The sequence below is a fragment of the Chiloscyllium plagiosum genome, unplaced genomic scaffold, assembly GCF_037043375.1.
Source record: "Chiloscyllium plagiosum isolate Xiang-an unplaced genomic scaffold, Cpla_swu_hap1 HiC_scaffold_2, whole genome shotgun sequence".
Taxonomy (NCBI): Eukaryota; Metazoa; Chordata; class Chondrichthyes; order Orectolobiformes; family Hemiscylliidae; genus Chiloscyllium; species Chiloscyllium plagiosum.
This window is the reverse complement of record NW_028270140.1, coordinates 96,303,330-96,317,559: the sequence shown is the minus strand read 5'-3', so window position 1 is coordinate 96,317,559 and position 14,230 is coordinate 96,303,330. Positions and strand designations below refer to the sequence as shown.

At 40.8% G+C, this 14,230-nt stretch overlaps 1 protein-coding gene across 1 annotated transcript in view; it reads right to left on the bottom strand.

Annotated features, from left to right (window-relative positions):
- pdzph1 (PDZ and pleckstrin homology domains 1) overlaps positions 1-14,230 on the bottom strand; it is a 75,708-nt gene that overhangs the window by 40,315 nt on the left and 21,163 nt on the right. Inside the window, exons 5-7 of the mRNA XM_043710190.2 lie at positions 10,715-10,885; positions 8,108-8,209; positions 2,934-3,044 (exon numbers count right to left, since the gene is read on the bottom strand). Of these exons, the coding sequence (XP_043566125.2) occupies positions 2,934-3,044; positions 8,108-8,209; positions 10,715-10,885 (384 nt within the window). The remainder of the gene's footprint in view (positions 1-2,933; positions 3,045-8,107; positions 8,210-10,714; positions 10,886-14,230) is intronic.

Below are 14,230 nucleotides of genomic sequence, written 5' to 3'. Positions count from 1 at the left end.
CATTACCTGCAAGATCCCCTTCAAGCTGTTGACCATTCTGATTTGGAAATATTTTGCCATTTCTTTACCATAGCTGGATCAATATCCTGGAGTTCCCTCTGTAACAGCATTATGGGTCTACTCATAACACATGAACTACAGCAGTTCAAGAAGGCAGCTGACCACTAACTTCTCATGGCAAATAGGGTTGGGAAATATATGCTGGCCCAGCAGCAATGCCAAATTCCCATGTGTGAATAAAAAAATTACTCTGCACTTATACCAAGGAAATGCTAATTAATATTTAAATTGCTGAACCTGTGTACAGATATATCTTATTGTTTCAGATATTATAATACATGATTTCACCAATTTGAATTGAGATCTTTAATCTCAGTGGTTGGCAAAAATTGGAAACATCAGCGGGTCCAAGTCTTATGATCTCACACTTGCTCCCAACATATTATGCCTCTATTTTGTTGCCTTAAATTAATTTCTTACCTATTCCAATAATTTGTTCTATTTTCAATTGGTTTTAACCTTTCACAAGGAACATAGTTCAATGATTCATGGCAATCAAGGTAAAACATGCCTTTAGGTTTTCCTTGATCTTTTTGTGGATATCGGTCCTGCAAAAATGTCATGAAAATGTTTTGAGCAGGAATTTGTGTTTGGCTGCTGATCCTTAGATTACTCTTGCACAAACATTTTACATGTTTCCTCCTGATCATTGGTTCCATTGTTTACCCGCTATTGGAAACAAATAATTTTGAAGTTGCCAAGTCTATTTTAGTATTCATTTTGAAGAATAACATGATTCTCCTTGTTCCCAGGATACAAGTACCTTCTCTATGTTTATCATCTTTTTCTTAATTAATGTCAATGCTTCAGACCTTTATCTAAATCAGTACCATAGGCTAAAAATCAATTATCCCTGGGGATTTTGTTGTTGGAATCATTTTACTTTCCACTCATTCCACTATTTCCCAAGTTAGTTTCCTTGGCAATAAACTAAACTATATTGTGTTTCCGTCTGTCATCGGTCAGGTTTGTAATGTTTTAGTCCTGTCACCTCCTGCTTGACTATCCCTTAGTATTGTAATGTTGAAAAACCTTGTTAATGTTGTGCTTAATATCCAAAGCTATCTTTTTTTCCTTACCTTCCTGATTGCCTTGTGAACATGTTTATGTAGCTGGAAATGTGTTGCTGGAAAAGCGCAGCAGGTCAGGCAGCATCCAGGGAACAGGAGAATCGACGTTTCGGGCATAAGGCTTATGTCCGAAACGTCGATTCTCCTGTTCCCTGGATGCTGCCTGATCTGCTGCGCTTTTCCAGCAACACATTTCCAGCTCTGATCTCCAGCATCTGCAGACCTCACTTTCTCCTCAACATGTTTATGTACCTTAGCTAAGTATCTGCAGTATTTGTGGAAGTTACACTTCCTACATGCTTTGTCCCTGATGAACGTGTTAAATCATTCAGAGTTCTATTTGTTAGTTTCTGCTTGATGATCCTTTACATACGATTTTGTGCGGGAGAGGACAGAGGCCTAGGAGATCTTGGATCTGCTGGATGTTTACTTCTACAGATTTGTACTCGGTGGTTGGTGACTACTTTTGCCTGTTGGGAAGGCTGCAGCATCTAGAGTTGGAACTTAAACCAGGTGTTTGAGGGGTCCAACCCATTTCCTGTAAAACTAGAGGTTGCCATAAATGCTTCTTTTGGGAAGGCCCACTGTAATGAGGGATTAAAGAGACTGGATGTGGAAATCCCAAATCGGTCCCCCTGTGAAAAGCGAGTCAGAAGTTGGCAACTCTTGGTTGCAGGCAGCAGCACAGATGGCAGTGGCACTGGCCTAGGATTGATGAAGGGCCTTGGACATAGGTGCGTAAATATGGGATCAATCACAAGGTTCAGTAGGATGATCCCTGTGTGGAGGGATTGTCTTACAAACAAAGACGAAACGGGTTGGGACTCTACTCATTGGATTCTAGAAGAATGGGAGGTGATGTCGTTGAAACATATTGGATTCTTATGATGCCTGACAAAAGAAATGCTGAGAGGATGTTTCCCCTCTAGTCTGGACAAGAAGGCATAGTTTCATACCTAAGGGGTGTCTATTTAAAACTGAAATGAGAAAGATCTTTTCTCCTCAGTGGGTTCTGAGTCTTTGGAACTCCTTGCCAAAGAGAGCTGTTGGAAGAAGACCTTGTATACGTTTATGGCTAAGATGGATAGATTTTTGATCAAGGATTACGGGGAAAGGACAGGGTGACGGCCAGATCAGCCATGGTCTTACTTGATTGGTGGAGCAGGCTTAAGAAGCTGAATGGCCTACTCCCATTCCTATTTCTTATGGTCGTATTGTCAGGAACGTGGATATCTGATATCTCTGAAGGTATGGGAACACCACCACCACCACTCTCCCTGGCCAGGTTATGGTCCTGGTACATAAATCAATGGATCTTCCTGAAAGAAAATTATGCAGAGCTCCTTATTGGCTCAGTGGTTAGCACTGCAACCTCAAAGTGACAGGGATCCAGGTTCAATTCCAGCCAGTCTGCAGGCAACTGTCTGAATGGAGTTTGTGCATTCTTCCCATGTCTGCATGGCTTTCCTCCAGATACCCTGGTTTCTTCCCACAGTCCAAAGATGTGCAGGTTATGCAGATTAGCCTTGCTAAATTGCCCATAGTGTCCAGGGATGTGCAGGCTAGATGGATTAGTCATGGGAAATGCAAGGTTACAGGGATGGAGTGGGTCTGGGTGAGATACTCTTTGGAAGGTTAGTATAGACCCAATGGGCTGAATGGCCTGCTTCCACACTGTAGGGGTTCTATGACATCAGTAATCTACTAGCATGCTGCAATAATCAGTAATCTACTAGCATGCTGTTATAAAAGACTAACTTACCAAACAAAGCAAACATTTTACTCCACTTTGACTGTCCCTACCTTGACGAGCAAGGGTGGCTGCCTCAGAGTGAGGAATGCTGGTCACATCTGTGCCGTTAACAGCCAATACGATGTCACCAATCTGAAGTCCAGCTTCTTCAGCTGCACCATCTAAAATCAAGCCCAGAAATCACATTTGTTTTATAAAGAAAGTATGCATCTTAGTTTTATACACAGAAAATGTTTTGATAAACTGTATTTACCTCAAAACTAAATGCAGGAAATAGCTTCAGTCAATGTCCCGTATTTTTAACTTAGAACACACTGAGCTGAATTTTCCCACCCTGACACAAGGGCAACTCTTTAACATTTCGGGGAACTATTGGATTCCCAGATTCCTTTTCTGTTCCTGTTATCAGCCATTTGCAACTGGGTGAGCTAAGGTTACAGGTAGTGAACTCACATACAGCTACCCTGATATTGCCAGCTCAAATCTGGAGTTAGGCATTTTAGACATGTCAATAGTTTTCATGGAGTCAGACTGGCTTTGAAGTTGATGTTGTCTATAGCAGCGCAGAGCTGCCATGTATCATGAGGAGCCCGGTCTGAAGTGGGGAATGTTTTCACAGGCAAATTCAAAAGATGTTGCCAATGTCATTTTTCTTAATGAGAGGCTGTATGATCACTTAGATAATTGGAGTGATTGATGATAAGGTTTTCTCTTTAACAGCAAGGTTATTGATAAATTAAGCAGCATTATGAATGCAAAATTGTCTTTATATGAAATATGAAATAGTCTTCATATTACCCACTGGATAACATGACTTCTGGAACAGTGCTGAAATTCAGATTTAACTGTGCCAATTGTTCCCTGCACTTTATCTGGCTTATTGAATGACAGCTCAGGCATCAAAACCACTGCTTCAAAATTTTGAACAGGTGGTTGAACTCCTTGAATAACTTCAAAGGCTTTAATGTATTCAGCTTGAGTAGTTGTGTTGATGGAGATATATAATGGAATCTCATTATGAATGATTGGATGAGTTCCGAACTTACAAATAGAGTTATCTAGACAGGCTTTGCTGACATAAGTAGATAAGCATCTTTAAATGCATCTAGGTTGACAGTTTCATGAGTTCCTAGAAGGAGGTTTTTTTTTGAATTACTTAACTTTGACAGTTTCATAAGAAGATCATCCCAATGTTCTTTTAGGGCTAACAACTTTTCTACATAATGGACATTGAGTGCATTAAGATGTGATATGAAGGGGATTTACAATGGGGTGACATGCAGATATGGGAGCACAGTGGTTGAGGAGATATTGGATAAATGAAGGAGCGTAAAGGGGTGGTTGAGCAGAGGTGGTCAGACTACATTTGGAGTATTGTGCGCAGTTTTGGCCCCCATATCTCAGGAAGGATGTACTGGCCCTGGAGCATATTCAAGGAGGTACACGAGAATGGTCCCAGGAATGAAAAGCTTAATGTATAAGGATTGTTTGAGGACTCTGGGTTTATACTCGATGGAGTTTAGAAGGATGAGGGGGAATATAATCGAAACTTGCAAAATACTGAATGGCCTGGACAGAGTAAATGTTGAGAAGATGTTTCCATTGGTAGGAGAGACTACAGCCCGAGGGCATAGCCTTAGTGTAAAGGGAAGACTTTTTAGAACGGAGATAAGGAGAAACTTCTTCAGCCAGAGAGTGGTAAACCTCGGGATTTCATTGCCACAGAAGGCTGTGGAGGCCATCTCATTGAGTTTATTTAAGGCTGAGATAAATAGGTTCTTGAGTATCAAGACGATCAAGAGTTATGGGGAGAAAGCAGGAGAATGGGGTTGAGAAACTTATCAGCCATGATTGAATGATAGAGCAGACGCAATGGACTGAATGGCCTTATTTCTGCTCCAATGTCTTATGGTCTATGGTCTTAGTTGAGGGGAGGAGGGTTATGGAGCCTAACGCTTCTCTATAGACTTGGTCCAATGTGCCAGAAATGTAGGTTTTAATTTGTCCATCTTGGCATTCCCCTGCCTCCAATGTAATCTCAGGCCTTCTCTTTCAGCTGAACTCCACGGCCCCACCATGAAAATTGTTTATGAAGGAGCAGACACTGTTGGTCAGGAGGTAGGATCTCAGGATCAGGAAATTTCCACTCTCTGTATCAGAGGGTAAAATCCAGACCATTATCACCTTTTATCATTGTTTATCCATATCCAGAGCAATACATTCTTAAGTCATGTGCTCTCATATGAAGGGCTTATGCCCGAAATGTCGATTCTCCTGCTCCTTGGATGCTGCCTGACCTGCTGTGCTTTTCCAGCAACACATTTTTCAGCTCTGATCTTCAGCATCTGCAGTTCTCACTTTCTCCTAGTTGATTTTAACCTACTGCGAATCCTCATGCAAAGATGCCTTCCTTGAAGAAGCTCTCTTCCTCCCTCTACAAGGATTTCAGTGAGTCTCTCTCTTACTGCACCCCCCAGGTCACCTCCTAGAAGGGCTTATGCCCGAAACGTCGATTCTCCTGCTCCTTGGATGCTGCCTGACATGCTACACTTTTCCAGCAACACATTTTTCAGCTCTCATATGAGATGTTTGTATTACGTTTGTTAAAACAACACTTATAAATAGTTAAGGATAGGCAATAAATGTTGCCTCACCAGTGATGCTCACATTCTGTGAATGAATAATTAAAAATAGACAGTCCTTCTAACCAGTATCCCATCTTTTCTTCCCCTTATTTTCATGTTATAATTTGCCACAAATCATTCCACACCTGAGAAGACAGTGAGTTACTTGTTGCCAGGAGCTTGTTATGATTAATATTAGGCATGAACTACATGCATTTAATCTTAGATTAATGTTCCCACTCATTTTTTTCCCACCCTCAATTTAGGTAATACATTCCATAATAGCACATCTCAGATAAAGGGTGATTCGTAGAGTACAGCTCTGCATTCTTTCTAGCAGCAGTATTGTTAGAGTCATAGAGGTCTATAGAATAGAAACAGGCCTTTCAGTTCATGGAGTCTGTGCAGGTGAGAAACAACCACCTAACCTTTCAAATCCCATTTCCAGCACTTGCCCATAGCCTTAGATATACACTTGCAAGGCAAAGGCATATAAATACTTTTCAACTGTTATAAAGGTTTTTGCTTTTGATAGAGACTGATTTCTAGATTTCCACCACTTTCTGGGTGAAAAGAATTTTCCTCACATCCTCCCCAATCCTTCTGCCCCTTATGTTAAATCTACACTCTCTGGTCATTGATCCCTCCACCGTAGGAGAAGTTGCTTCTTTCCTATCCTATATATACCCTTCATTGTTTATACATCTCAGATATGCATCCCACCCGCCCCCCACCCCTTGCCCACCACCACTACCTCAGTCTCCTCTGCTCCAAGGAAAACAACAGTCTGTTCAATCTCCCTTCATAACTGAAACTGTCCAGCCCAGGCAACATCCTGGTAAATCTCCTTTGCATCCTCTTTGTACTATCACATCCTTCCCATAATGTAGATTCCAGAACTGCACACAATACTCTAGCTGTGGCATATCCAACATTTTATGCAGTTCTAGCAAAACCTCCCTGTTCTTAAACTCTATGTTTCATCTCCCATATGCCTTTTTAAATGCTTTATTGGCCTGCTACTTTCAGGAGAAAGTGAGGATTGCAGATGCTGGAGATCATAGCTGAAAATGTGTTGCTGGAAAAGCGCAGCAGTCAGGCAGCATCCAAGGAGCAGGAGAATCGACGTTTCGGGAAGGGCTTATGCCCGAAACTTCGATTCTCCTGTTCCTTGGATGCTGCCTGACTTGCTGCGCTTTTCCAGCAACACATTTTCAGCTCTGCTACTTTCAGGGGCTGGTGGACATGCACACCAAGGTCCCTTTGATCTTACTGTTTATCATGTATTCTCTTGCCTTGTTTGTCCTACCCAAATGCATCATCTCATTCTTAATCAGGGTGAAATCTATTTGCCACTGACCAGCTGATCAATATCCTTCTGTAATCTAAAGCTATCCTCTTCTATATTTACCAACATACCAAATTTCATACCATCCATGAATTTACTGATCATCCTTCCTAGATTCAAGACTAAATCATTTTATGTACCACAAACAGCAAGGATCCGAACACTAATCCCTGTAGAATGCCAAGGACACAGATTTCTTATCACAAAAACACCCCTTGACCATCACCCTCTGCTTCCTGTCAATTAGCCAATTCTGGATCTAATTTGCCATATTTTCTTAGATCCCACTGACTCCTACCTTTGCTATCTGTCTCCTATGTGGAAACTTTATCAAATGCCTTGCTGATGTTCAAGTAAACCATGCCAAATACATTGGCCTCATCTATACACTTGGTCATTTCTTCAAAATATTCAATCAAGTTGGTCAGGCATGACCTCCCCCTAATTAAATCTTGCTGAAGGTTCCTATTTAATCCTTGCCTCTCCAACTTCAGATGAGTTTGGTCCCTCAGAATTGCTTACATTAGTTTCCCCTCTGCTGAGTCTAGACTGACTGGTTTTAGTGCTTTATCCCTTGCTCCCTTCCTGAATTACAGTACCACAATGATTGTCCTCCAGTCCTCTGGCACTTCTTCTGTGGCCAGAAAGTATTGAAATTTATTGCCAGAGGCCCTGCTATTTCCTCCTGCAAGCACCTTTCATTTGGCCCTGGAGTTTAATCTAATTTTAAGCCTGTCAGATCACTCAGGACTTTGCTTTTTTGTCTGTCCTAATTTCTTTAATTCTATCACAGTTCTTCTCCCTAATTTCTATACCCACATCATCCCTCTCACTAATAAACAATGACACATGTATTCAGTTAGAACCCTACCTACATTCTCCAAGCACGAATTACCACTGTGCTCCTTAAAGGGCACCACTCTTTCCCAAGTTGCCCTTTTACCCATAATGTACTGAATGTTGTCAGGCATGAGAATGTATCATTAAAATTGGTTGGAGCTATGATATTGTCTATCAGCTTTGACAATCCTAGAAATGATACACAACTCATTGCTCAGTGTACAACTTACACAAATTTTCTTTGCTTTGAAGTTAGGGTACATAGCAAATACCTGAATCACTCTAACTAGTTTACCACCTGCAATAAAGTTAAAAGTTTTCTTCCTAAATATTTCCTGATTTTCCAAATTATTGGAAACTTTTGCAGGCAATATGGTTAAAACAAATGGTGACCACAGTTTTTGTAACTTACTTGTATCTACTTCTGTGACTAGAATGGGTTTTGAAAACTGAATCCTAAATCCCCAGGGATAGTCACCGGTTCCTTTGGCAATCTTCACTGTCCGTTCCCGAACTGTGCAAAATAATGCAAACAAAATATGTCATTGGTGTGTCGACGTATGAATGGACAAGGGAAAGGAAGAGTGCAGCTTGACAGAAACTGAATGTAAGGAAGATCTTCAGTGATAACAGTTAGATGATTATAGCTTCAGGTCTCTGTTTTAAGACTTGAGACTGACACTTCCTGTATAGAAGAGTGTTACATTGCCTTTTGAGCAGTATCTACCCCAGGAAGGCATGGCAAGTTGTCAGATGTCCTGGCCAACATGTTTCTCTCAAGCTAGAAAGACCATCAAAAGAGTTGAACTGATGGCTTGATGGAGACATAAAATCCCTGACTGAGTAGATGCATAAAGGATGTTTCCTTTTATAGGTAAATCTAGAACTAAGGGTCACTGTTTAAAAATAAAGAGCCACGTACTTAAAACTGAAGAGACGCAAAATGTTTAATCTCATGAGTCTTCAGGATTTGCTTCCTAAAAAGGGATGGAAGCTGGGTCTTTATTTTTAATGCAGAAGTGGATAGATTCTACTTAAGCAAAGGGGTTAAAGGTTATTAGGAATAGGTGGAATTGTAGTTTTAAAGTTATGATCAGATTAACCATGATTGTATAAATGGCCAAGTCGATAGGCTTACAGGCTAAATAGCTTACTCCTGCTCCTTGTTTATACATTAACATTTATTGAATTACTGTTCATGAGACTTTGCTGTGCATGCGGTGTCTCATTTACTTATACTGACAAATCTCCAATTCTTTGCTGCATCTTTTCCAGTTCCCTTACGCACCTTCTGCATCATAGAAATCAAAACTGCAAGGGTATTCCAGATTGGGATGAACAATTTAATGTATTGTTCTACTCTTTACTCTCCTTCCATAATTTTGTCACTTTGTACAGATTAACATGAGATTTAGATTCTAATTTTTTGGTGTCTTCAGGAAACATTGACAATTTTGTTTCTTTATCATTCTAATTAACTGGTATTCAATGTAAAAAATTAAAGTTGTCAATTATGTCCTGTGTGGAACTGCACATCATGTTCCACTACTCAGATACAATTTGTTGAATGATTACTCTTTATTTTCTTTAATGCAACCAGTTGCTGATGCACTTTCGTAGCTGACTACCTTTTCTGTTCTTTTCAACATTAACATAATGCAGTGGAGTCGCAGGTAGATAGGATAGTGAAGAAGGCGTTTGGTATGCTTTCCTTTATTGGTCAGAGTATTGAGTACAGGAGTTGGGAGGTCATGTTGCAGCTGTACAGGACATTGGTTAGGCCACTGTTGGAATATTGCGTGCAATTCTGGTCTCCTTCCTATCAGAAAGATGTTGTGAAACTTGAAAGGGTTCAGAAAAGATTTCCAAGGATGTTGCCAGGGTTGGAGGATTTGAGCTATAGGGAGAGGCTGAACAGGCTGGGGCTGTTTTCCCTGGAGCGTCGGAGGCTGAGGGGTGACCTTATAGAGGTTTACAAAATTATGAGGGGCATGGATAGGATAAATAGACAAAGTCTTTTCCCTGGGGTGGGGGAGTCCAGAATTAGAGGGCATAGGTTTAGGGTGAGAGGGGAAAGATATAAAAGAGACCTAAGGGACAACGTTTTCATGCAGAGGGTGGTACGTGTATGGAATGAGCTGCCAGAGGAAGTGGTGGAGGCCGGTACAATTGCAACATTTAAGAGGCGTTTGGATGGGTATATGAATAGGAAGGGTTTGGAGGGATATGGGCAGAGTGCTGGCAGGTGGGACTAGATCGGGTTGGGATATCTGGTCGGCATGGACAGGGTCTGTTTCCATGCTGCACATCTCTATGACTCTATGACTCTATAAGCTTCTGCAATGGATGATTGGGGAAAAGGTACAGCTTGGGTCCCAGGCGCCACATCATACCTAAAGGCGGAACCCAACTAAAAGTTTTCAAATGTGTATTTTAGAAAATCCTTTCCTTAATAACCTGTAAATCTAAGTGTAAATATTGCTTGTACAATCAATGAAGTGAGTTGCCCGTGACTACTGTATTTATCTATTACTGTTCAGTGAGGTACTTCTGCAAACATTATAACTAATGTTTTCTTTTGAAAGGAAAAGCAATGTGCAAATTGTAAAACACATTGGTTACTTCGCAGTTGTGTGCATGGAGACCAGGTAATGTTCACTTCCACTTTCCTAGTGCATGTTTCAGACACAAACACAGAACACTGGAACAACTCAGCAGGTCAAGAAGCATCTGTGGAGCAAGAAACAGTTAACTTTTTGAGTCTGGTCTGAGTCTCGTTCAGAACTGGAATTCTCGAGCATTCACTGTGTTTGTTCCAGAATTCCATCATCCGCAGTGTTTTGTTTATGTTCGTCTTCTTCAGACAAGTGCCTTCTTCAGTTTGCAGGCACTTGTACTCCAGGTACATGTCAAATGTGAGATGTTATGTCAAAAAGATTTCAATTAAATTGCAGAAATGTTACTTGAAGAGAATAGTAATTTTTTGACTAAAAATAATAAAATTGCGTAAATATATTACTTGCGGCAGGTCGAGTCCTCTTTCCAAGGCAACGGGGATTATTGTCAGAGTTACCCTCATCTCCTCTGAAGATCCAGGAAGTAGCATTAAAAGTCTCGGTGTAAATTCCTCTTTGCTCACTCTCAGTCCGGACTTGTGCTAGATCCACGGATCGTGTCTCCTCTGAGTTCACTGTACATCATGGACAAAACAGAAACACAGTTGCAGAGAACCACGAAAGTGCAAATATCTTTCCTAACTATGACTTAGTGATCATAATCTACTTTTACCATTGCCTAAAATATAAGAGAAAAAAAAGATTTATGGTCACTATTTTACATTAATTTCAGATGCAAATATTATTTGGACTTACTGTATATAAGTATGATCATATTCATCTCCAAAGTCTTTGCATGTTTTATGTTAATTGTGTCAGCTTGTTCTGAAATTGTATATTCACAACATTGTCATGCCAGAAATTAATTAATGGGAGATTTTTGAAATCTTTAATATCAACAAGAAACATTAACAAGGGGACCTAGACTACAAAGTAGGTTAAGTAATTGATCTTTTCATCCAGCCTGAGCTGCTGGAGGGGTAAGAAGTAATTGATCTTTTCATCCAGCCTGACCTGAGATTCTCCATTCTCTGGAAAGAGTATGTGTTGCTATGTGAAATGGCAGTCTGTGATCTTTTCCCATTTAAGTACAGAGCTAAAGCACAAATCGACTTTACATTGATGCCTCAGACAGAAAATCCATATGAATGGTTGGGAGCACAAAGTGGAATCATTGTTCCAAGTCTTGGATACGCTGTTGCTATGTAGCTTCAAAATCATTCAAGGTCACTGGCAAACCAAGCGTGTATTGATTTTTATTTGGAATTAGTGTATTTAAAGGATGCACTTCCATATGATTTTAGACATGCAGATGGCTCAGGTTTCAGAACATATTGATTCCATGAATGGAATGTATGTCAGGTGACTACGAGGTCAAAATGTTTACATCACTGGCTAACCAGGATTATATTTTCTCTGTTCAATTTTTCTAGAAAGGAAAACATGTTAATCAAAAAGTAAACATTACATAAAGAGCCTGTGTAAATTTGTGAAATAATAAAATCCTGTCTTGAGAAAATATGAATTCTACAGTGATGTAAATTGTAACAAATTGGAGCCTAATCTGATTCATCCTCCAATAAATTTCTATCTTTGACATCAGGGTCTCTGTGAAATGTTTGTGGAGCTTCCTAATTATTTGAAACCACTTTTTATTCTTTAATCAATGTGTAACAGAATTATAATTCTTAAAATGTAATTTTTTTATGTGATTGTGCCTTAATTTGTCCTCACGCTTTGGCAAAATGTAGAGACAACCATGGTAACCAAAACCCCTCTGAAAATGTCAATACGTTCTTATGTTAAAACTCATGGCCAGACTATTTTTTTTTCACATTTTCTTTTCAACCAGTAAATATGAACAATAAATTGTACATAAGTAATGGAAAAACATAGGTTAGAATTTTCTTATTTACAGCCTAAGTGTCTGTCAGGTGAAATACTTGGTGCTTAATCCTTCGTGACTGGGAGAAAGTCTTCTCACACAATCCTCTGCTCTTCATCTCATTCATTTTGCAGCAGGCTTTCTTCATCAGACTTCTCATGCAACTGCGTGGCAGTAGAGGGAAGATGCTCACCACTGGGGTCTTGTGGTGTTACACCATTGGCATCATATTTAAAACCCAGCAGCACACCACTTCAGATGCTGCAAGCCAGGAACTCGCCCTCACATGAAGGTGCACAAACATTATTGAGGACATGGCTCAGGGAAAAAACTTGCTCCCATTTCAGAGACAAAAACCTGGAGATATCGGAAGATGAGGTGGTGAAAGGCAGTCCTTTGTCTAGCTGCCTATCACAAAAGCCTACTCTGCCAGACATAGCCAGCCTAGCTCAGTGCGCTTTCCTGAGTTAATAGGAATACCCAGCAGTGTCGGAAGAAGTTCAATGATCTTTTGCACTCTATAAGGGTAAATGTTACAATCTTCACTCTGCTGTCTCAGGCCCACAGGGTTACCACTCACTCTAACGCTTTCACTGCATGCACCTCTCACCAAGGACTACTATTGCATGTATCATGTCTACTCAATGGTTCTTGTCCACCTTCTCCTCCCAACCATTCCTGCTCTCTGCACTTCCTACTCACTCACTGGTGTCACCTTTAACTACTTTTCACTTCCATCATACTTTATTCTTTCCCTTTGTTTCATTGCAGCAAAACCAGGTCCATAAGGTTAAGGCTGACAAGGAGGGTGGAAAGGAATGGTGGACATCCAGACTTCTTACTCCTTACAAGGAGAAATGTCTTGAATGGGACTGGTTGAACTCCTTGGACATCAGGCCAGAAAGCTTAATTTTACTGTGCAGGCTGCTCTCCCTTTGCCACTGTCTTTCTGTCATTATCAATCTGTGCAAGCTCTTATCCCATTCAGGCAACTAACTCCCTTTCTTCTGTTTTTCAGGCATTAATGGGACCCAGTGAACTTCCATAAAAAGGCTAGTGCTGGAGACTCTTAGCTTTACCTCCTTTGAGAAGGAATCCTCTGAACCCTCACTGGATATATTAGCAAGGCTTTCTGCTTGTTCTTTATTCACTCACAGGCTGTGGGTGTTGCTAGCTAGTCCAACATTTTATTGGCCATCTCTAAATGCCCAGAGGACAGTTAAGCATCAACCATATTGCTGTGGGCCTGGAGCCAAATGTAGGTCAGACCACAAAAGGATGACAGATTTCCTTCCCTAAAAGATACTAATGAACCATGTAGGTCTTTCGAACAATTGAAAATCATTAGACCATTCATTCTAAGCTTTTACTGAATTCAAATTCCACCATCTGTTATGGTGGCTTTTGAACCAGTGTCCACACAAAATTACCTGTGTTATTACTCCACCAATAACACCACTAGGCCATTGCTTTCCTAACCAGCCCACTCCTGCATCCTAGACCAGCTCAAAGACTTTCACCTTGGTTGAGACAGATTAGTCTAGATTAGTCTCAGGAGGATGATCTGATGACCAGATTGGAGTGGTGTTGGAAAAGCATAGCAGGTCAGGCAGCATCCAAGGAGCAGGAAAATCGACGTTTCGGGCAAAAGCTTTTCATCAGGAATAGAGGCAGGGTGCCTGCAGAGTGGAGAGATAAATGATAGGCTTTTGCCTGAAACGTCGATTTTCCTGCTTCTCAGATGCTGCCTGACCTGCTGGGCTTTTCCAGCACCACTCTAATCTAGTTCCGGTTTCCAGCATCAGCAGTTCATGTATTTACCTACCTGATCTGATGACCACATCACTGACATGCCTCTGAAATTGGCTGAGGGAGGAACACACCAGGTCTTTGGCACTCGGGGGACTGCCGTAGACCAGCCCTCATCTCAGACATAGGCAGAAGATGGTCCCATTGTTTTCGACTTTAATTACTTCATCAAGTGTATGGACAAGCACAGGAACAGCAGACAAGTTTGTCAGAGACACAATGAGAT